The sequence below is a fragment of the Anopheles nili genome, chromosome 2 (genome assembly GCF_943737925.1).
Source record: "Anopheles nili chromosome 2, idAnoNiliSN_F5_01, whole genome shotgun sequence".
NCBI classification, from domain to species: domain Eukaryota; kingdom Metazoa; phylum Arthropoda; class Insecta; order Diptera; family Culicidae; genus Anopheles; species Anopheles nili.
In genome coordinates this window covers 28,363,909-28,387,595 of record NC_071291.1, presented here as the reverse complement: position 1 = coordinate 28,387,595, position 23,687 = coordinate 28,363,909, and the positions used below count along the sequence as shown (strand labels likewise).

Here is a 23,687-nt window from a genome sequence, read left to right as displayed (position 1 = left end):
TACACACGACAGATATCGAACAATTAATGCAAATATAAACACCTTCTTCTTTTCCTTCTGGTACGATGTTTTGACAAGATACGTAAAAGGAAAAGAGAATCCGGCTTATACGCTCCGGAAATTCGTGATGAATCTAGCACACAGCTCCTTCTAATCGTTGCAGAAAAATCATAGATTTTTTGCTACTTTATCACTGAAACAAAATGTTCAGACTACATATAGGTTTGCAGTAAATTTTCCTTTTTAATATCAAGGGACCAGAATAAAGTAAACAAGTTTGATTTGACAGTCATATGGTAGGTGCCGCTTGATCCCGAAAACAGCATGACAGGTTTAGGTATATAAGGTGAATACTTCCTATCACTATAACGTAAATACGAAAGGTAAACTACCATTTTTTCTATTGTGTTTTGACATTCTAACCGTTCTATTTGGAATATATTACCTCCTTTATAGTATTCGTTCTGATAGTGTCTATTTCGTTGTATAAAACGCTTTTAACCAGGTTCAACCACGACAATGAGTTTGCTCAGTTGCTCAATTTTTCTTCTGAAATATTTCATAAACTTTCGTTTCGTTATGAAATATTTCAGTCAGTTGAAGGACATGATAGCCGTTATTTTAAGCACAAAGACCTGTGCAATCAACAGGATGTGTCCTTCGCACGTGGCCATGGGCATATCATGGTCAACCATGTGCATATTCCTAATAGAGTAGCATAGATGATTTTTCATTTAAACTTTAACTTATAAAAAAATTAATGCATAATTTAAACAGCAATGTGAGCTGTAACTTCTATACTGTAAGACTCTGATATAGATCACAGATTTATCACTAAGTTCCATGCTCAGAAATGACAAATATTTCATAGGATGGGTCGGTCACCCCTACTGACGCAACAGCACCGGTGCGCTACCCCCCTGTGCAACAGCACTTAATGCATCCCACCATGCCGATCTTCGCGATTTCACTCGGACTGCCCAACGGGTCCCATCCCCACGGATAGTCCGCTGGGCAGGAGTGGAACGATTTGTTTTGTTCAATCGCATAAGACTAAATACAAATAGGAAATGAATAAATTTTGTCCTTGCGTGCACCACGGCATCCGAATCCTTGGTAGCGCTCTTCCCGTGATCCCCGCCTATATTGCCTCTCTTTTTGCCTTCCGCGGTTGCTAACTCTGCTGCGTGCTTTCCATCCGCCACCGAACATTCGCTCCTTTTTGTTCCTTGCCGTCCACGTGTGTGTATGAGTGTTTTTTCGTCTCTCATCTCTGTACTGCCCTCTTTCGACGCGTTTCCTTTTTACGGCGATTTTTTGTGTTATTTTTGATTTATGGCTCCTTTGCGGCTGCCACGGCCGTTGGTTGAGTTGCATGAGAAAATGGATTTTTTTCCCTCACTCGGACAATGCATAACCCGATATCCTTTCAGCGCGTTGGCTGCGAGCAACAGGAACCGGGTGAAAGATGAGTCCTGCTGCACGAGAGCACGCTACTGGGCCTCCAGACTGACCACGGCTTCTCCCGACGGTCGAGCCGTCCTGACCGGCCGGTCACACGGATAAAAGACCCCAAAAACAACAAAAGGAAGCTGCAGACGGCCGCGTCGGCACTGCGACTAATAGCTGACGTACTCAAGTACTTCCGCACAAAAACCTACCCGAAAGGGATGCGAACCAACCGGGGCGAATATGGCCCAAGGTGACCCAGGATCGCGATGGGTCAAAACTGTATTTTTTCTTCCATTTTAGTTCCCATTTTTCTGCGCTCTATTCACGCTCACCCCAGCGACTAGTTCCGGCAGCTAGTTTCCTCTCGGGTCGTACCTTTTTTGGACCCCACCGCTTATTTCATACACTTGTGCGCGACGGTGCCACGTTGACCGCAAAAAGACACCCGTCCGTACATAAACGCATTAATGAAAGGCTTAACTGGGCGCCGAATTGACACGGCACGGCTCAACCTTTTTCGGGGTAATTTGGGTTAACTGGTTTTAAATGGGAAACCTTTCTTCGGACGCCGATCGTGGCATCGTTTCACCTGGGTTAAAGGTCGAACAGTGTCTTCCGCGACGTTTGGAAATAAGGCAAAAGGACCCCAAATCGGTTACGCTACGTTCGCAGACACCGATCGATTGGAAAAAACGGGAAGCGCAGCGTTCGAGACATCGACATACAGGCAGTTGATGTTGAAGGACAGACTCACACATCGTCCCGCAATAGCCATCAAAATCGCATTAGTCCCGGCGCCAGCTGCTCGTATGCGTAATGGCGTCGCTAATTGCCCATCATAACTCAAAGTAGCGCACCTTTGCTTAACGAAGTCCTTGCTAAACGGACACAATGCCATAACGTATGTCGAACGATCGTCGACGCTCAGGAATCGGTTGCGGTTGCCCCAATCGGCGAACAAACGCTGGCCCTTGGCAGGACATGCAGGCTTTCGGGCGCCGTTTTTCGCCACCGCGTTCTCACTTCGTCCTGCCGGACACCGGTTCCGTTGCACCCGGGGGCGCCCAAAGGAGCATCCACGCCGGTGGTTTCGCGGTTACCGAAAAACGCAAGAGCAAACAGGCGAGAAACGGCTAAAACAAACATACCCATCGAAGACCCATCTCCAACGGCAGCTATCTGGCGATATCCTCGAGAGGGGCCACAACTGAACGCTCTACTGGTTCCGCAAGTTGCTGTGGCCTTGTGTGCTTGGTTTTTTTTTTATTCATTCCGCTTGTATGCTTCAGCTAAACGATTTCTCCCGAGCTTTCGGACATGCGTTATCTGGTTTATTGTGTCCGCGCACCGAAAAAAAAGGCATTTAATGGAAGGTGCGGATGTGAGCCGCACTCGCCCCAGGGGCTGCGGTGCGTTGTGGGAAAGTGCGCTTTTCCGGCACTTTCCGTGCGGCGCGTACCAAACGGAAACAGGTCACCGGAGACGCTCCAGGATGCGACTCGAGACTCGAGCTCGAGATCCGGGTTGTCTGCGAGCTGATCGCGAGAGCTCGAGTCTGCCCCGCCCAGATTCTTCACCGATGCAGATTTTCACGCTTCGCCGCGCGGTTACACTACGCGGACCTGGGGAAGCGGGTCCGAGCGAACGCGACGGAACAGAGGTGGCTAGCCTCCTCTAGGAGGAGACAAAAAAAAACAGAATTCCGCCAAACACGCCGAAATCCGGCAGGGGCCCGGGATTCCACGAAGTGAATATATTAAAACCCGATGCGCCCTGCAATCGTCCTCACCGTGTCCTGCTCTGTTGGCCACCTTCGGAACCCCTTGCACGTTGCAGCACAAGAAGCAATGCAGCCAGCAGGACCATCGCTATCTTGTCTTCTCTATCCCGGGGGGATGGTCATCCTTTCGTGTGCGCAGGATACGTACACAGCACAGCGGGAAAGCGGCGCGGCCACGGTACACTCACACACGCGCACATGGCTCGTCCAGCGCACATCATTTTCACCCCTTTTTCGCGGGCATCTTCCCGAAGGATTCCCCCTTCCTGGTGCGAGCCCGGTTAAAGAAAAGTGCTGCCGATCTTGGCACATCGCGCGAGCAGGCATCATCGACAGCATTATCTTGTCTCCCCGGTGGCCGGCGCTGCGCTGCGGCACTGTATATTAATGTTTTTGTTATTAAAATATTATAATGTGGACCTTCTTTGCGCCTATTCATCCCTTTAAATAGGCTGTCCAGTCAATCCGGGCAGCGCGTACGAGCTCTACGGGGTTAGAATGAAGCAAGGCGAGCAATAGCAAAAAAATACGCTAGCCTGGAAACTGGTCACGGGCGGCGCCGGATAAATATACCGAGTGTGTCCAGTACACGCACGTACACAGACACAGCTCTAAACAAGAACGATGTCTATTTAGCTGTTTTTTCTTCTTTGAAGATATTTTTTATAGTCGCGATGCGCGAAACGCTATGCGACGGATGGAACCTATTACACAACTCCCCTCTCTCTGGTGGCACGCGGCCCTACGAGGGCAGAAATGGTTGTGGCAGGCAGGATGAGATGATTCCGGCATACCGCTGGTCGCGAACGAGCAGCTGATAGTATGGCAGAAGTATGAATTCTTTGGGTGAGGCCAACAAGCTCACACGCGAAGGAAGATAGCAAGCCGCTAAATTTATCCCGGAGCTATTTTCACGGTAAGCCAGAAGGTTCTGTTTATACAGGAGGTTACTGTTGTGGTCTATTTTCTTTTTTATCCTTTGGGCTAGTCTCTAGACGGATGCAGGAAGCCTTGGCTTGCCCGTGGCTGCAGCAATGAGACACACACCCTGGAGCAACGCTTTGTTCTTTCCCCTAAAGCCATGCCAGTAGACAGGTACAACGTCACATAAAAATACATCGAGGACGTAAAGATCGATTACAGCACAGGACGAAACATTTCTCACCCTCAGACGAAACGAAGTAGTTAGTGGAAAATAATTAGTAAAAACATACGAAATAGTTAGTAGTTAGTTAAAAAATTATGTTTATTTTAGCATATTTGATTCAATTGGTAAAAAACAGGTATCTTATATTCGAGATTCGGATCAGAGAAAGACTTGCACAAAACATACATACTAGGACGGCACAACATTCTACTGTTCCAAGCCCGTAAACGTCTGAAATGCTGAGTATAATATAACTCATCGGACGGCAGCGATTAGTGTCACTTGTGTTCCAGTGTCACGTTGGATGGAATAAATCTTATCGTTCTACGTACATTTACATCCCCTATCTACTAGTTAAGGGCACCGTTGCAATCTCGTTGCGTGGATGGAATGGTCTGCATGGCGGCGTGGCGCATCTTTTGTATGTCGTATAAAATAAATCAAAATAAAACTCACCTTCGTGGCTCAATGTAATACTACCGTATGAGATAATTTGTGCGAGCCTTTCCGCTCACTAGCACTGATTCCGACGCAGCAGCATCCAGCCGCACAGCGTAACAAAGGCAAGGATGGTAAACTGCACCTGCAGGGCGGCTGCTCCGGCCAGACGGCACTTGAACGTTTCGAAGCGCGATTCCTTGTCGCTCACAATGTTCTCGAATTCGGCCTCGACCAGCTGCCCATCGTAGTAGGTGATCAGATCCTCGTACGGATACTCGAATCCCTGCAAACACTCGCATTTGTAGCCGCCTGTTTCGTACCCTCGGCCGAGGATCGGTACGCACTGAAAAGTAAACGGGCAGAAGAGCAGAAGAAACAATTCGTCAGCTAAAGGAACCAACAGCGTGCATCCATGGCGAGTTGGTTTCGCTGCGCTGTGTCTGGCCAGCTTGCAGAACGCGTTCTCATTAGGTCAATGTCCTTTGGTCGGTGGGTATGAATGGTACCCGGGGACCACTTCGCGTCCGATGCAACGCACGGATGCAGTCCTGCTGGATGCAGTTTGCGATGGAATTGAAATCCCCCGGGATGGCAAACAATCGTTTGCATCGTTCGAGGATCGCTTTGATCGCATTAGAGCCCGTTCAGATGATTTCCTGTGCTTTTTCTTTCCATTTCCCTGTTGTTATTTGCGCTTATTTTTAGCAGGGAAGCGAACGCAAACAAAAGAATGGCCGATGCAACCGCCGGCGCAGGGGCCAGTCGGGAAAGCGTGCACAGCAAAACACGGTACAGAAGCCGCGTCGCGGTTTGCGAATCATTTCCGATGGCCTAACCGGCGTTCCGAGCGATTACGCGAATAAAGGATGAAATCAAAACCCCGAAGCCCAACGGCGTCGGCCTCCGAGCCCCGGGAACTGCAAGCGCCGAAGCCTGGCCGCTTAGCCTGAAAAGGGAGAGGCGGAGCGCGGGCACTTACGTATGAAGACTTCTCGTCGCATTTGTGAGTGTTTTTGAATGCATTCGGCTCATAATAATCATCCGGACATTGGTTGATATCCAGCTGTAGCATGTTCATTGAAACTGCAACGACTCCCCTGTGAGGGAAAGAAGCGAAAGAGAAAAAAAAACAGAACGAAAAGGAACACGGGATAGGAAGAAAACAGCAAAAAGGGTATTAGTTACGTGCAGAATTAACCGGCGTCCGCGCGCAACGGCAGGCTATGGGATCTGGAATCGGGCCAGACAAAACCGACCGCCGCCGGGCGCTGCAGAGACGACAAGGGAAAAGTGCATTTCCGGCCGGCGGACTTACTTGAATTCCAGCTTCGCCTTGAGACTGTCCCACCCGAAGAACGGCACGGCGTACGTTATGAGCCATTTTTTCACGTAACCCCGACAATCAAATTCGGGCGTCGTCCAGTAACCGTGGTCCATCGTGGCCGCGTGGTAGAAGTTCGGGAAGTGCTCGTACCTCTGCGCGTATTCTCCCGATTCGTTGTGTCGCAGGCGAATCTTCAGATAGTACTTCTCGAGGGAATCGAAATTGGTTGCCCACCGCTGCTTCAGCAGGCGGAAGAACGGCTTGTCGATGTACTCCTCGCCGGTTTTGTTGTAGCGTGCCAGATCTTCCAGGTTGAATTTGCGCGTGTTCAGTTCGCGCTTGTACGCGTACGGCGCGAATAGCGTGCGGTTCGGGAATTTCCTGCGATCCCAGAAGGTTGCAGCGGACCAGACGCGCGTGTTACCGAGCACCAGAGCCAACGTTTCGCCCATCATCTGATCTTCGGTGAGCGGCTTGTCGGCCACTCGTTTGCCTGAGTACACCTCAGCGGGATCGGAGATCTGTAGGAACGCGCTTATGAAGTTCGCTAGCCGGATTGCCATCTTGGCTTCGTTCTCGAACTGCTTCTGCGCTTCGTACGCAAACTCCCCCGTCAAGACCAAATCCTGTGGGTGGTAGTTCTTGCACGATCGTGCGTTCACACCCAAAATGAACTTTAGCACCTCGTTGATGTTGAGCTTGTGCGAATGCAACGAGCTGGGTCCTGTCGAGTGGTTCTTGTACTCGTAGTACCGGTTCAGGTACTGCTCTCTGACATACTGTGGTGCCCGGAACCACTTGATGGGTACCTTCTGGACCCCTGGAAGTGGAAGAATCAATCGTTATTCAAGTCAAGCCCCACGCCAAGATAATATCCATTGCACAGCAGCCCATACTCACAGCCTATTTTCATGCAATCGAACCCGTTGTAGAACTGTTCGTCGGAAGCGCGCTCGAGAATTTCGCCCAAATACGGTCTCCGTACGACCCCGGGCAACCGGAACCCGGGCTTACAGCGACACTGATATCCGCCCCTGCGGAACCCCCATCCATCTATTGGTTCGCATTCGGTTGTTTCTTTTTTACACCGAGCAGTGTCGGCAAACACGTTTGGACCCTTGTTACCTTCACCTTTAGGACATTGGTTAATGTCTATCCTCTCGAAATCCATCTCCAGCACGGATACGGCCGTATACCTTCAGGTATAATAAAAAATAATCATTACATACATATTCACACACCTTACAAATCATTCGCTTACGTCGGGTACTCGATGTGCCGGAACTGAGTGTGGCGAGGATAAATGTCGGCAATTGGGGTTACAGCCGCCACTAGCCACTTGTTGGACCGGCGGCAGTCAAAGTAGGGCTTAGTAAACTTAACCGGTCCCGGGTTCTCGTCAGCACCCGGTGGACCGTGGAATGTAAACGTTTCGTTCGTATTATTGGCATAGCGAATCTCTACCTGATATGTCGTCTTTGTGTCGTGCCGTTTCTCCACATTATCCGGCAACCAGAGATTGTACCACTCGTTTATGTGGTAATTCTTTATCGTGTAATCATGTAGCGCCGAATCCGGCGGAAAGGCGCCCAGATCTCGCACGTAGAACGTGTTAAGGGTGGATATTTTTTGCAGATGAATCGGATCGTTGAAGTCATCCTCTCGGTAGGTGCGCGGCGCGAACCGGGGGAATGTTTTGTTGAAGAAGCCGCGGTACGATGACGAGAATGACGTGTTCGGGGCGAAATAGATGGCGGATGCGTTGATGTACGGATTGGACGATACGTCCGCTACGGTCGATAGGAAGTAGTACATCATACCGGGATCGTATGTGTCGTTAATGGCTGGTCGGATGAAGCGGCTCTGAAGAATGTAGCTCCAGAAAAAGGCACGGCTCAGTGCCATGTTGTGCAGGTGCAGCAACGCGGTCCGATTGGGAAAGACGGGATTGATGTTAACATCCTTAATATCCGGAAGGTGGGAAACACTCTCTTCGGGTAACGTAAGGTCCCGCGGTGGTAGAATCGGGCAGTTGTCTCCGTTAACTTTGTCGAAGCGTACTTTTATCTCATCGAAGGCGTCCTTTGGCTGCCATTCGTACTGGGCCAACACCCCCATCAGCGTAAGCACGGCAAAAATGCCGTAGCTTCGCCACAACAATCCCATTATCACTGAATATCGGGAACCGCAACTTAAACAAACTACTCGCTTTTATAGATAAGGCACTATAGGTGGGATAAAACTAAATTAAAAAACGCCTAATTTACAACCAACGCATTTCACCTGACACACCCTAACGAGCTCTGTAACATGGGAGGTTGGCCCTATGAGTGCATTTTGACAGCTGACCCATCGAATCAACAATCGATACATGGTTTTGACATTCTTGGGACGACACCTGTTGCAGCTGCATGCGTTGGTGTGTGTTTATGCAGCTAGCTGCATTCACTTCGCTGATACACGTTTTTGGTCTTATTATTCATTGATAACCGTCCTCATGTGATGTTTGCTTTTCCTTTTCTCAACTAAATACATACGATCTTTAAAGAAGTATTCAATGTATCCCAAAAGATTCAATACATAATTTATGGAAGCAATACCGCCAACATTTTCCCCTAACTACCATACTAAGACACCATTTAGGAGCAACATATTGACCAGCACAGCTTCTCCATTCAAGATTCTTTGCTCACTTATCTCAGTTTTGAGCTGCAAACATGGGGTTTCTGGTACAGTTTGGTAGAACAAGAATTGCTGTACAATGCTGTGCAAATCTGTAATAATAATACATTTAAGATAAATTATGTCAATCGATAAGATAATTGTAATAGTTTAAGATGGATGAGCTCTCTTTTGAGTTTTTGTTCGGAATGTGTTTTGAATAAAACCCGTATTTTCATTCGGTTTCGTTAACTCAGTTGCTCAAAATGTCTCTTCAAACATTCACTAGCTTCAAACACACCAGGCTACTTTAAAAAATCTTATCAGCAACGTGCCCTCGATAATAAATCGCCGATTTGGAGCAAAAAAGCCCGCCATATCGTGACCTGCTGTCAAAGTCAACCGACAGCCTACCGCTAGCAACGCGGTGCTGTCAGTTTGCTGCATTTTTAAATCGCATCGCGAGTGCAGTTAACGCTCCACTTGTTTGTTTATTCGACACAACCCGACCCAGTCGCCGCTCGTGATACGAGGGCGAAACCGGGTCAATGCACTGACGTACCAAATTGGCACAGCAAACAATTCGATGGCCCAGACTTCACCGCCGCTCGAGCAAAACGATAAAGCAATTCATAAACCAATTTACAGCTTGATAATGATTTCAGACGTTCAGCAAATGTGTATTTTTAAAACCAATCACTCATAGCTGTAAGAGCTTTGTGCATGTTCTTGACTCTTCTCGCTAGAAATATTCAATTCCTTCCAACGCTAAAACCGCGGCCAGCAGATTGCAACAACCGGCATCTAAGCTATCGCATGGTTAGGTCATGCCTAATAATACATGTTGCCCTTGAATTTCGCAACGCCTGCACCTATTCAAGCGCTGTGCAAACAAACATACAAATCAAATCGACGTGCGGCGCATCACGAGTGGAAATTTTCCACGCGCATGCCGCCGGATCGTGGCTGAACATCGCTCACAAGCAGAAGTGCAGAACCCTGTACGCAGAAAACTCACCCGAACCAAACGCACCATCTTCATCCCGCCTCGAACCTAAACCTAAACCCCGGGCCGGTGCACTTGCGTACACACACCGCTCGCTGCAAGATTCAATCGGCCAGGGTGCATTGCACTTTTTATCTTTATTTTCGGCAACAGCTGCTGGTGCCGCGACCACCATCGACCAATCCGCAACCCGAGGCGACCCGAGAAATCGAGAAGGATGCAGAAACAATCTCATGCCAGCAGGATGATGCGCACCAGGTTCGATCGTTGCGTGGCGGCGTTGCCAAACCGACGCAAAAAGCAAGACGCAGTGAGGCTAACGAAACTCTCCTCGCGCCAAACCCCCGCTGTCCTTAGTCTCTCTCTCTCGAAATCCCCCAGCAGAAAAAAAGAACATGCATCACGTCGGCGGAAAAACAACGCCACTGCTTCATACGCAGGCAACTGTAGCCCCGTGTCGTCGAAGGAAGGTGCGTTGCCGAGAGGGAAAGAGAGAAGAAAAAATCTGTCAAAAAACAAAAAAAAAAACAAAAAATATCCCGCGACGATCACCGATCGGTTCGGGGGCTCGATCGTGGCAGACTGCGGACGTGAAGTGAATGCACTCTGTCTCTCTAACGGCTTGACCGCTTGCTGGGCGGCCATCCTGCAAACGCGCGCGTCCTGCAAACGGATGCTCGTCGACCGTGGGCGAAAAATTATGCAAATGAACCACTCCTGCTGCACCGGTCAGATGTGAACGTGTCGCGAGAGTCGTCTCCTGTACAAAAAAAAGAGTCGACGATCGGTCGAGTGCCGGTTCGATGCAAATTCGATGCACCATCGCGCTGACCTCGCGAAGCGTTGGTTAGCGGGTTTGCGAGTTCGTTTCGGTGCTGCCATGCCATGCAGTTAGGGACACATTAGGGAGGAAAAATTGAGCTAACCACGACGCGGCTTTACGGTCTCCGCCATGCCACGCTTCTCTTGTGCAAACAACGGACGGAAACGGGGGAAATTATTGAATCACACCCCGAGCACGGGGTGGAATGTGAAAAATGCGACCCGATCACACCCGATCTCAACGCGATCCCAAAGCTGCCTTTCATTTTTAATTCACTCCGCGAACCATAAATCCCGGTGAACCTTGAAATACAGCGCAGTTGCAATTTCGTTCGCATTCTGCCAACTCGTGGCGAAGAGTGAGTGAGAGAGAGAGAGAGAGAGAGAGAGAGAGAGAGAGACCAAGAGAGATTGGTGCTCCGGCGCAGGAGGTGAACGCGAGATTAGACAAGTTAGAGGTTATAAATTTAGCCCCCAATCTGCCGCGTGGTGCAATTCGCCGGCCGCGATCGTTGAGTGCGCGAAGAAAACCCTCCGCCGGTTATATGGCCCCATCCACCCAACCACCCCCTGGAAGGGTGTACGCGAGGGGCGGCAAATTTCCACCCATCTCCCGAGTTAGACCAAAACGACGCCCCGCAGGATCTATGACACGGCGTGGGTAACTCTCCGACTGGGGTTGGGACGTTTTTTTTTTTTGCATGTGACGCCCGTAAGGGGGTGCATCGACATTTTGCAGGCGCAGCAACGCAACACGCAGCCTGAACCATGTCCTATTTTCGTCGTCGGAGGGAACTTTTTAAAAATATTCACCACCATTCGGTGCACGGAACCGCAGAAACCACCGAAAGCGCTTTTTTTTTTGTTGCTTTCGCGAATGCAAGTAAAATGTAGCGACGAGCTCACACACACACACACGTGCATCCACGCATCAACTCCCACCCCCTCCCCATTTCCCTCCACCTCCTTCACACACACACATGCACAGAAGTACATCCAAAAACGGGGAAAGAAGCGATCCGCGAAAGGTCTTTGGACTTGGAGACCGGCAATTAAGGTTTGTTTTCGTACGTTTGTTTCGTTTTCTCTTGCAACCGCATACACCGAAAAAGCCAACGGGAGGTGTTGAAGGGGAGGTTTGGAAAGGGGATGGGGTGGGGGGAAGTTGCATTTCGGTGGCCGCTCCGCGGCACCTTCCGCTTCGGTTTCTAACAACCCTCCACGCCGCCGCCGCGATCGCGTTCTTTCTCGTTTCCACCTTTTTTTTTCTCTCTCTCCACCGGGAGGTTATCAACTTTCAAAATGTGCAACTTTTAATGGCACACTGTCATCGCGCAAGTGTTGCAGTGCACCGTGTGTGTGTGTGTGTTTGTATCCTAATCACATACCGTCCCCACACCCCACGGTTCGTCCTTCCGCTTCGCTCATTTCCACGCGCCCTTTCAGCGTGGGGTGGATTTCATGCATTTGAGAGAGAGCGAGAGAGAGAGAGAGAGAGAGAGAGAGAGAGAGAGAGAGAGAGAGAGCGAAAGGAGAGAGAAGAAGAAGAAAAAAACACCCCAGCAACGCATCGAGAGGGTCGAAAAAAGTGAATTATATTTTCTTAGAATTATCGCTACACTGCACACACACACACACGCACTGGTGCATGGGCGGCCGAAGACCATGACTTGCAGGAAGACCCTCCCGTTGCAACAACCAAGGGGGTGGGGGGGATGGGGAAATAAACCACGCCAGCACCGCGTGGCCACCGGTGGTGGTGTTGGTGACGCAATTCGAGCCCCTACCCCCTCCCTCAAACTGCAGTTGGTGGCGATGCAGTTTGCGTGGCGATGCAGCAGGGTGCACCACCAGGTGGGTGGGAGGAGAAACGCGCGCGGGACCGTGGCCAATGACCGGCGATCGGGTTTTAGGCGGTTCCATCGTATCGGGGATCTTCTTTTAATTTTGTTTGTTTCCATTTTGTTTTCCATCCCCTCCTCGGCCACCACGTTCCGCCGTGTGCCCTCGACTACACTTGCGTGCGTTTGCCATTTTTTTTTTGTTTGCGCTCTCTTCGCTTCTTCTGCCAACGAATTGTCCGTAATCGAAGCCGATCGCCGATGGGAAGCCACCCGTGTGTGTGTGTGTGGAAATAAGAATGGGGAGGTAAAAAAAAACATCTCCGGACGATGAATCTTCGTCATTGCCGAATCTGTTTGCAAGCTGCTGCTGTTGCTGTTGCTGCTGCTGCTGAATGTCAGCCTGCCTTACTTTGCAAGCATTTGCCTTTGAACTGCATTTGCCCCCACCGCTTGTACCCCACATCGTGCCCCAGGACGATATATCCCCTCCCGCCTCCCACACCACCACTCTTTCTCCTGTGCGCATGAGCGAACGCCTGGTTAGCAGGTTTTGGGTGTTATTTTTCTTTTTTTTTTCGTTCCTTCACTCGTGTTGGCCACACAAAGAAAACGTGCCCCCCCCCCCGTTTGGGTCCCGATGAGGTGGATGAATAATAGGGAGGGCCTCCGCGGAGGAGGCTAAATCACTAACACTTTGGCGTTAGGAATGTGTTTGCTTTGCTTCGCTCGTTCATCTCTACGGAAGCGGTTAGGGGTTGGTGGATGGTTCACGATCGGTGGTGGAGCCGCCTGGCACCGCTCCGGCCCAGGCTTTGCGTTGCATTTGCGACCCGAAATTCGGCAATAAAGAAGTCATTAAACTCTGACCGGTGGCCGTGTGTGAGTGTTGCACATGCACCATGCACCACTGCAACTCGGAGGATCGGCCAGGATCGTGTCGGCTGACGTTCGTGGCGATTGTTGGCGAGTTGGCCGTGCCCGTGAAATTAACCATCGCGAGCAACTGGTCTAGGGAATGCCGTATGGAATGGCCACCGGGGCAGTGAGCCCTTTTGTGATGCTTTCGCGTGTTCTTAAAATGACAGCTTTCACAGGATGCACACGAAACAAAAAAAAGGGTGTAAGAAGGGAATAGCTATTTTTGAATCGTAGTATATTCTTTTTCACTGGTGCAATATTTTATGACAACGTTACAGAACGTTGTGAATCGTGAAGAACGGGAAAAGAAACAGCACTCGTTAATTTCCTTTCGTTGGCTCGTATCATAGCGATCTTAATTATGACAGCATTAATACTACTCGTTTCTCGAGCCTACAACGATCGGACGAACATAACATTTAATTCAATTTTATTCCTCACGCGTGAGGAAGAAACACACTTGCTTGTGGTCGACACGCACTGGAAATTTCCGAACGACGCCCGACAGATAAGCCCTGCTCCATCAAAAAACAAGATAAGCGTGTATTTCGACGATGAATTCATTATTAATCATTTTGCAACGTTGCACAATTCCGAGATGATATGGCTAACTCTGGAGGCTCGCTTTCGAACCCCTTTTTCGTTGCATTCTGGTTCGTCCCGATCAACCTAAACCACGCCACGTGGATCGGACAATGAGCAAGTGCCTGCTCGTTGCCTCCCCTTCCTCCCTCTCTCACACACACACACACGCACACCCTTTGGCCACCGGGGCGGGCAGAATGCAAGGGCAAGAAAATGCAGTTGATGCCGCGGGCAACGGACGGCGACATTTTGAAAGACGCCTTGCTTTTGGCGCGCAATTTGGCGCTCACTTGCTTTCCTCGCGTGTGTTTTGGCGTTTTTTTTTCGTGTTTTTTTTTTCATTCGTTTTTTGGTGTTTGCTGCAGCCATTTCTTTTCTCCGCACCCTCCGGGAACCCCTGCGTTGGAATGATGCATCCTGATTTAGGGAAGCCGCCTTAGCAGCCCGTAATGCTGCCGGCTGGCGTTAGAACCGATCCACTTGCCCAGCCGGCCGGAAGGCGAATGTGAGCAAACGCGGCAAACGCGGGGAGAAATGTTAATTAACTTGCCCGGTAGTTTCGCCCTGGTGCCGGTTTCCAATCGATGGTGAAGCGAACGAATAAGACGAATCGCGAGTAGACGAATTTAGGAGCAAGACGTGCAGCATGACACGATCGCTCGATCACCGGCAAGGACGTGGGCACGCAACGCGACCGAGCTGGGGAGAAAAAGAAGAAGAAGCTGAAGCACAAAAAAAATCCATCAAACACACACACAAACACACACGCAAGTACGCCAAACGGTGGTCCCGCGAGATGCGCGAGAACCATTCGGTGGCAGTTCGTTGAACCCTTGCCAGGCGTTGGTTCGGGGTGGATTTGTTGTTTTTTTTTCGCTTGCCGTTTATTTTTATTTCTTCACTGTTTTTCCTCCTCCTTCGCCAGCGGCATCGTACGAGGCTGGTGAACAGCCGGCTCGCGGAAAAGTGCGTACGCGCAGTACGGTGCGCAAAGGGTCACGCTCGAACCAAGCGAAAGCGCCCCTTCCTGGGAGCGATGCATTTCCGTTCGATTTGCGTGCCAATTTAAAGGGTGGCGTTTGATGGACGCGCCTCAAGGCAGATGCGAAGCAGCTACCGTTAGGCGAACCGATATGGACCGGCTTACAGCAGGGTGGCTTTACTCTGAGACGCTGGCAACTGACGCTGGGAAACCTGCTGGCTCAACCAGCAACCGGAAACGTGCGAATTGTTCTAGCAAAAATGTCGGAGGACAATTCAGATAGGGCAATCATAAAGCAGACAATAAAAATGGCTAATTATTGCTCGATGAAATCAACCATTACAATCTATATTCTCTTGTACGATTTTATTCACAATCCATCCATAAATCTCTCATAATCGTAATCTTCTTTAGAACGAAAGCAGATATGGCTCTACTGCTGATTAAAACATCCTCGATGTCCTGAAATGGGTTGGTTGGTGGTGCACGATTTGCTTCAACGCCGCAAAAGCCAAGTGTACGTTCTTTAGACAACCCGCTCTGAGGCAGTTGTTTTTCCCTTCGATTAAAAATTCTCTCCAACGGAACGCAATCATTTTGCCCGGCAGCCTAGATGCCTTCGCAAATCCTCATCTAGGCATCCCCTCACATAAGCGCTATTACACAACTGGCCTCGAAGCTGCGCTCACATCGCATCGGAGCCACGGAAAAGGGGCCTTCAAAGTGCGTTGATCCCGACGATCCTGCCCAACAACCGGGCCCCTCACCGGGCAGGACGATGTGCGTAACGCTTGCGGTTGCATTTCCCGCCGGCTGGATGCTGCAGCGTTGCATTCGCTCAACTCAAACAAAGGGCATTGCAATTCTCCGCTCCGACCGACTCCAACGTCCCGACTCCAACGGGGCGGACCGGCGCCGATGACAGCGCAAAGGGGGAAAATTTATTTGTCCACAACTGGCCCCGACCCGGCAGCGGACGTACGCGCGTTAGCGAACCGATTTGCATAAACGTTGCAGCTGCACCCGTCGGGCGGTCGCGTCCCGGTGAGGTGTTAGAATGAAGCCAGGACGACGCGCGATGCACTCGCGATGCAATCCCGGAACGCGATGCAACTAACGGTCGGCCGGTGTCCGGTTCGGTTACGGATCATTTTATAATGCCATTTCTGTTTTGCTCAATCCCTTTTCCCACCCAACAACCTGGCATCCTGCTGCTGCTGCTGCTGCAGTAGTACGCACCTTTGTCAGGGAAAATGCCCGGTTTTGATGTGAAAACCGGGTGCGTTCGTTCCCCCACGTGGACGACGCCAATACGCACGCTAAATGAAGTAATTCCCGTGCATCCGTGGCGCAATAAACAACCGAACGCCGGGGCAAGATGTTTATCATTCAAATGCAATTGCAATTGCAACTACCCGACCGGTGCGATCGCATCCGGCTTGTCGACGGATGGCTTCCTGTTTTTTTTCCTAATGTCCTGCTCCTAGAGGGACATCAGGGCAGCAGGACGAGACAGAGCGACATGAGGCGAAAAAGGCTTGTGAAAGAGCAGAAAAAGATTGCGCGTTGCATCGGCGGATTTTGTGCCGTTGAAGCGCTCGTCCAGCACAGTCGCCCTTAATTTTCACCCTTTTCTCTAGCGCATCCTGCGTGGCCGAGCATGCGTGTGTGTGTGCGTGTGTGTGTGTTTTTGCATCTTTTTCTCTTTAAACAAATGCACCGCATCCATGTGGGCTCCCGGGTCGAAAGGAAGCAGCTAAGAACCGAAGCACGCATAAATAAAGCCCAGCAACCGAGGTCGAGGAATGATGGCACGGGGCTAGCAAACGGAAACACCGCTCACCGCTCTCGATCGCATCTTGATAACCCCGCCAGGACTTGGGTCTTCTACCCGCGATCAATGGCAGTGGCATGGCAGAACACGAAGGACGAAGAAGAATCATGCACAAATGCTTTCTTTTCCCACCAAGTCGCACCAAGGTGGTTGGCGTTAGTGTGGTGCGGAATCATGAAAGCGAACAGCAGAAAATAAGCGAAATTAAACGAGGCAAAAGAACGGCAAATAAAGCCGCATGAAAAGGTTCAATAAAACAACTAACATCTAACATGCGGTTACGGTCGTTTGCGCTGCAGGAAAGGCGAACGAACGGGGACAGACACGGACTCGGTCGGTTGCAGCGGCTGAAAGGCACGAACAAAGTGCATAATCACAGCAGATGCAGTTTTGCGCCTGAGAAGCGGTGAAGAAAATAAAAGTTTTTGCAAGGATCCACCCCAAAAAACGGACGCAACGGAGCAGCCACGGCGGAATGCATTTATGAAATCCCACGGGCGAGCGCAAACCGTCCCAACTGGCAAGCGGACACTGGGCGTGAGCTTGCAAGGATTCGCAGTAGGCTGCTCCGGGGCTGGACTTGCTGATGGTTGCTAGGTAATGCGATTTGTTGCTCGCATGTGCTTCGTGTCTTTGGCATAAACGCAATGAGATGAAAAATGCTCATTACCACACATACGCCGTGCTGGGCGTTTCGGGTGCACGTGAGTCGTTGGGAAATGAAATAAACGAAATAAATGAGCACGTTGAGGGCGCGCGCTTTGAAAGTTAGTTTTTTTGCTGGCTTCATTACATTGCATATTTGGGTAATTAGTTTCTGGACTGCTAAAAGTTAGTTTTTGTTTCTCATCTTCATTCTAAAGCTTCTTGTTTTTTTCCACAGCTTTGTGGTAGGTAGCTTTTACTACAAATAATCTAATGCCTTTTTCTCATATGAATAAAAGCCTCTCTTTAGAATTTGAATTTCAGTTTATATTTTCATTTGTACGAAGTTTTAACAATAAATCGAACTTATATAAGTCACATTAAAGGTCCAAAGAGTATGTCATTTTCCTCCAAATAATCAACCCTTGGCCAGAGTTTTCGTAATAGTTGATGTACTGATCAGCTACTGGGTATAAAATATTTATCAAAAAATACGAATGCGATGTGGAAAATGTATATATTTTTGTCAATGATTGAAGGTTTTATCGATGGAGCTACATTATTCCAATTCACTTCATAATCCATTCGTTCGTTCCCAACCCCAAACGTGACCGATCAGTTCATTAACGCAACCAGCCGTAGAATGTGATCATCCAAACAAAAAACCAATATTCGAGTGAATAAAAAAACACCATTCAATACTCAATTCATTCAAAAGCGAGTCCTTCATTTCGCGCGCATGAATGAATTGGCACACGGGAGCTGAAAGACCTGCCATGTACGCGCAAACACTCAACAGACCATAAGAGAACGAGCAAAAAATCACGAAATCGTCCACCCATTACACCCCTCGAGAGCAGAAGGCCAGTTAACGCAAGGAACGCAACCCGCTTGGATGGACATACAGCCAAGGAATAAAAAAAAACAGCCCAACATTTTCCCTGGTCCGGGAAACACGCGTGACCTGTCCATTGGCCGTCGTACATCACCCCTGAACCCTGAACCGCGAAAGGTCGGGGCTCAAAAGTATCCAAAATTATCTCGCACCTTTCGACGCGCCCAGTGATCCCGTTCGCCCTGACCCATTAAGGGCACAGGTGCGTCCTGACCTGGGTTGGGAGCACGCGTGCTGCCAGTTCGCGCAACAGTTCGCACTTTGCGAAAGTGGCCATCAAACCTGATCGGTGTGACCGGGAACCGAATAGTAAGCAAAAAAAAAACTCCACACCCAGTCACCCGGTCACCGTCAAGGGCTAAAGGATGCGCATACTGGCAGGAACTGGGTGCACCAGCAAACCATCCCAGCGGTCACTCGGGAGCTAAACAGGAAAGTTACCTAATTTGGTCGGGGGGGAAAAAACCCACTCCAGACGCACCGTACCCTTCACTAGGGCGTTTTTTCACAGACAGACCCTAACAGCAGACAGGCCTGACGGTGTGCTGGTCTTCGCAGGACGCATTGTGGACGCACTGAAAGGACCTCTCCAGTTACCGGGTTCAGTACGAACCATTGCGTCGCATGTCAGGGTCGAAGGGCGTATTGTTCGGGCGAGACAAAAGAACTGACCAGGCCCGGTCCGGCTTTAATCCTTTCCGGGGCATCCTCGGCTGTTTCCCAGGACACCGGTCGCGCATGGACACTGGTCAGGCGTGGTGGAGTGGTGCACCCGTTTCAGGACCAAACATCCGACCCTGCCAGGATTGGCCTTGCGCGAAGTCCTTTTGTTTGCGGCCCACTAAACGGCAAGTGGGAAAATGGAAATCCATCTCGAGGGATGTCTTTTTTTTTCTTCTCTCAACCCCCTCTTTGTAATCGTCCATTTTTCGTGGCGTGGCTGATGGATACCGTTGTTTTTTTGGTTGGTTCTTCGGTTGGTTGGTTGGCTGTTGTTGTTTCCTTTTCCCCCAGCCATGCCAACGGATGGCCACCTTCAAGACGATGCGCTTGAAGGACCAAGCGGCGGCGTCATGGCCGTTCCCAGCCCGGCTCCGGTTCCGTGGCACGATCTCGCGTTTCAGCGGAAGTCGCATCCTTTGCCGAACCGATCGGTCATCCTGTGCGCACGGCGTGTGAGAAACGACCGTTAGGATATCGCGACTTTCTTCGCGACGCGAAAGACGACACCGGGCACAAAAACCGGGTGACGGCGGCGGCCGCAACCACCAAAAGGGGCGGCGAACCGGCGAACCGGCGAACCCTGGGTGCCAAGGAAGCGCAGATCGATTAATCATACACCCCGGGGTCGAACCCGAGCGGGCCGAGCGAATTCATTATTTATTTACCGAAAACTGCCGCGGCAAAAAGGTGCTGCCACGGACCCGCACGGTGCCAAGGGAAAGCTCGGCTTGCTCCCTTTCGTTTTCCACCACGCCGGATGGTCAGTTTGTGCGAGGTCCCGAAACGCAAATGGCCGCCGTGGTGTAATCGGAATAATAAACATATGTGCAACATTATACGCTCACGTTCAGCATGATTATGATGATCCATCCGCCCTATGTGTGTCTTTTTTTTGTTTTTTTTTTCGTTTCCAATGCGCTCTCTCGCTTTCGCTTGGGCCTTTTTTGTTGGCTCTCTCGCTTCTTTCCGCTGGCCAATTCGCAATTACTTGCTCGCGTCGGTTCCTTACGCGCTGCTCGATCTGCTGGTCGATCGAGCCTGGTCTTCCTGCTGCCCGAAAGCCAAGCCAGAGTCCTCGAGAAGGGTCCTCTGGCGTACACGCACACTACCACACACACCATGTCATCGCGCGTCTTCTTCCACCGCGCTGCAAAGGATAAGGACGAAGACGACCACGACGACGACGACGACAACGACGACGACGGCAATGTTGGCGATCCTCCGAGAGCAGGAATTCGCTCGATGTCATCTCATTATGCCTGCGTGAATCTGTGGGAATAAAAACAGGAATTGCGTTTGCAACTTCTCGTGCCCTTTTCTCTGCCGGCCCATGCCCCTCCCGGGGCATGCCTTGACCAGTTCCGCGTGGATTTAATAAAAACGCTGCGCGTTTCCTTTCGCCTTCGGCCTGCTCTCGTTTCCTGCGCCGCATCCAACCGAGCGGTCTTGCTCGCACGCACTTAGGAGCACTCTTTCCGGCTCACCGTCCCGGATGTACCTTGGAAAAAGGCCTCTTCAAACGCTCATGTGTCTCCTGTTTCGCGGGCTCTTCCGCTTGCTGAAAACCAGTGCGGACGCGGTGTCCGGCAAGGGGAAAGGGGGCGCACACATGCACACGGGATGGACAAGGCGTGCAGGAGCCATAGCGCAGGAGGGAAGCGCAGGACTGCGAAAAATTGGTAAACGGTTTTTACATCAAATATTGCCCTCTCGTCTGCCTCTTTTAGTAAGAGTCTTTTTATCATTCTCACTCTCTCTCTCTCTCTCTCTCTCTCTCTCGCTGTCTTGCTCGTTTTTGTTTAGTTCATTTCAGTTTTGGATTGTTTTAAATGCTGTCCCAAGCGCAAGGTTTGTCCCATGGCTTTGGGTAAATTTTGTTCTTTAAGTGCATTTTTTTTGAGGATTTTTTTGTCCTTCAATGATACCAAGCCTTCTCAACGCGCAACTTGGTGCGCATGTTGCCGCGATAGAAGCCAGCTTTGCTGGGCTTTTCCTGGGCTCTCTTGGACATCCATCTCAACAACCCGATTCATGTCCAGCACACGAGCATAAACTCCAACGGTTGGTACTCTCATCACACGCCTGCTAAGGTTGGCCTTTAATGGCCAGCAAGGATCGCGGTGGACCGACGGATCGTTTTACAGGTTCAATCCTCACCAGCCGGGTGCTTGTATTGGTGCCCGAGTTGCTCGTCCATCTTGGCCAACGTGCGCGAGTCCTGCTAAAAATACGCTTCGCTTCCCCATCGCTCTGAATGGCGTCAACCCGGCAGCACAATTACATTTCCGCCGCTGCGCCGTAAAAGGGCATCGCAAAGTAAGACATTTCACTCGATCCTGGTGAACCGGGCTCCCCCTCCCCGAGAAGCGTCATCACCATCCACCGGGAACTGGTTTCCGGCCACGGTCTCCCGGTTTCGAGAAACCGAAGCCCGGCACAAAGCCCGCACGGAATCCGTCACAAGATGGCTTTGATTTACTTACGCCGATCCGCCCCGATCCGTGCCGGGTCCGTGCGTAGTTGTGCGGAATTGTGGAATCTAATCGCGACCAACACAGACACACGCCACAGGAATTGTGAAATACGTACGATCGCTGGTGTAATTCGAGCCACATTGGTCGCATCGCGATCGAGTGGTGCATCCTGGCCCGGCAACCCAACCGATCCGCTCTTGTGCGTCCGTCCGTCCTTTTGATCCTGACCATCACCCCCCCAGGATACGTGCTGCACTTGTTGCCCGACCCGACCTCGTTCCGGTTCTCGAGGGTTGGGAGAGGGTTGAGAAAAAAAAAACGCAAAAGCAAAAGCAAAAGCCCACAAAAAAAACGCCACCCCAATCACGAGATCCTTTTGACCGGAGCCCACAGCAGGGTTCGTCCTCGTCCTCGTCCTCGTTCAGTGCCAGGGTTTCGTTTCATCACCCCTCGTAGGGGTCCTTGTGGTTAGACGGGGACGAAAGGAAGGGTTAGCGGTGGTGGTGGGGTGCTTCTGGTTAACCACCACCCTCACGCATGGTTGCACATGACGCGTGAGGCTCGCAAGGAAGCAAGCGTTCTGCAGCAGTCTCTGGTCAGCAGCAGCAGCAAAAAAAAATACATACCACCACACACACACGCACACACACGCACACACGGAGCAAAGGGTACGCAAAGAGGGAACCGAATTTGCGCAATTGCCCATCGCGCGGCAACCCTTCAATTAGGCTTCCCGTGCGAAAGGATCGAGCGAGTGAAGCGAAGAGATCGACCAACAAAAAAAAAAAAACCAATGTGCGACCTCACCGGGAAAAGGCTCTCGGGGGTCAGCTTAAGGGAAAAATTAATACACCCCTCGGTTCAGATGGGGACGCATGAACATTAACGGCAGCATTAAAAATGAAACACGACCTCCAGCCAGGTTGCCAGCGACCGATGCAACCGATGCAATTGCACCCGGCTCTCGTTCGGTGGTGTTGGTGGTGAAATGCATCGGTTCTGTGGAACAGAGTTGCAGCGGTGAGCTTCGGTTTGTCGTTTTAAAACCACGTGGGTGGGTGTGGTGCCACCCCATCCCGAGTCGGGGGCGTGAGGGATGATGCGCCTCCATTTGATTGCCCTAGCTGTAGTCTGTGATTCTAGTTTTCGCACCCCACGTTTGGTGTTAGATTGGGGTTCAGAGAGAGAGAGAGAGAGAGACTGAGAGAGAGAGGGAAAACAATGGAGAAACCGGTGGTAAACTGCATCGCCTGCATCCACCCCCACCTCCCCCTGGGTTTTGCGAATGCATTTTCTGCGTGTTCACGTGAAGGTGTGTGTGCGTGTGTGACTATGAGCTTTCGCTGGTGTTTGTGTGCATCAGTTCCCATGGAGTCGAAAGCCCCGGGGACACCCCAACCCCGCCCACCGGCAGGGCAGAGGGGGGGGGGGTCACCACCACCCCGGGTAAGGCGATAGAACGAGAGACCAACGTTAGGGCGCAATACAAGCGCAGCTGCAGCTCGGGAATGCGCCGCAAATGTGCCCGTGTGTGCGTGTCGCGTCGAATCGCACCACGAAAATGCATATGCAAGCGAAACGCCATCGCTGCGAGTGGAGCGGGAGCGCAAAAGCACCCGAGATAGCGCACAATTTCTCTCTCTCTCTCACACGCGCGCTCTCTCTCTCTCTCTGTTGCTTTCCCTCATTCACTCACGTTTGCTCGCTCGCTCGTTGCACTCGGTACGCTGGTTTTTCCCCCCCGATCCGGGTGTGCAGCAAAGGCTGCTTGGATGCGCGCGCGCGTCTGTGTGTGTATGTGTGAATGCGCCCAAGAAGGAAATCAAGCAAATAAAAGAAAAAAAAAAGCGCAGCACCACACCACACGAGCGAAAGGAATGGCACGCTGCGATGATGGCGAGGCGAATATCCGCGAGTGCGCGAGCAAAACCCGCTCGAACAGGGTGACCGAAGTGGGGCCTGTGGCTGGTACGGCTGGCGGGAAAATAAGAAAGAGAGAAACCGCGCAAGTAAGGAAATTATAATGGCAGGCAAAGAACGGAGCGGGAGAAGCACAAAAAATAAAATAAAGCCATATTACCCGTCCGCGCCCGCGGGTCTTGTCGAGGCGCTTTCGCATACACCGGTGCACTAGTGAAGTGAAACGCGGACGAT

The 23,687-nt window shown here is 50.9% G+C and overlaps 1 protein-coding gene across 1 annotated transcript; it reads right to left on the bottom strand.

Annotated features, from left to right (window-relative positions):
* Window positions 1-4,456: 4,456 nt before the first annotated feature.
* LOC128731292 (uncharacterized) lies at window positions 4,457-8,310 on the bottom strand. The gene is made up of 5 exons (XM_053824401.1): window positions 7,406-8,310; window positions 7,045-7,340; window positions 6,136-6,964; window positions 5,800-5,917; window positions 4,457-5,163 (listed from the first exon to the last, which is right to left on the bottom strand). The coding sequence occupies exons 1-5, from the start codon at window positions 8,308-8,310 to the stop codon at window positions 4,894-4,896; spliced, it is 2,418 nt and encodes an 805-aa protein (XP_053680376.1). The 3' UTR covers window positions 4,457-4,893.
* Window positions 8,311-23,687: the final 15,377 nt, after the last annotated feature.

Coding starts and splice junctions, on each gene's coding strand:
- LOC128731292 (XM_053824401.1), bottom strand. CDS start 8,310: ATGGGATTGTTGTGGCGAAGCTACGGCATTTTTGCCGTGCTTACGCTG. Junction 7,341..7,405: donor CGGCACATCGAGTACCCGAC/GTAAGCGAATGA, acceptor TTATACCTGAAG/GTATACGGCCGTATCCGTGC. Junction 5,164..5,799: donor GCGACGAGAAGTCTTCATAC/GTAAGTGCCCGC, acceptor TTTACTTTTCAG/TGCGTACCGATCCTCGGCCG.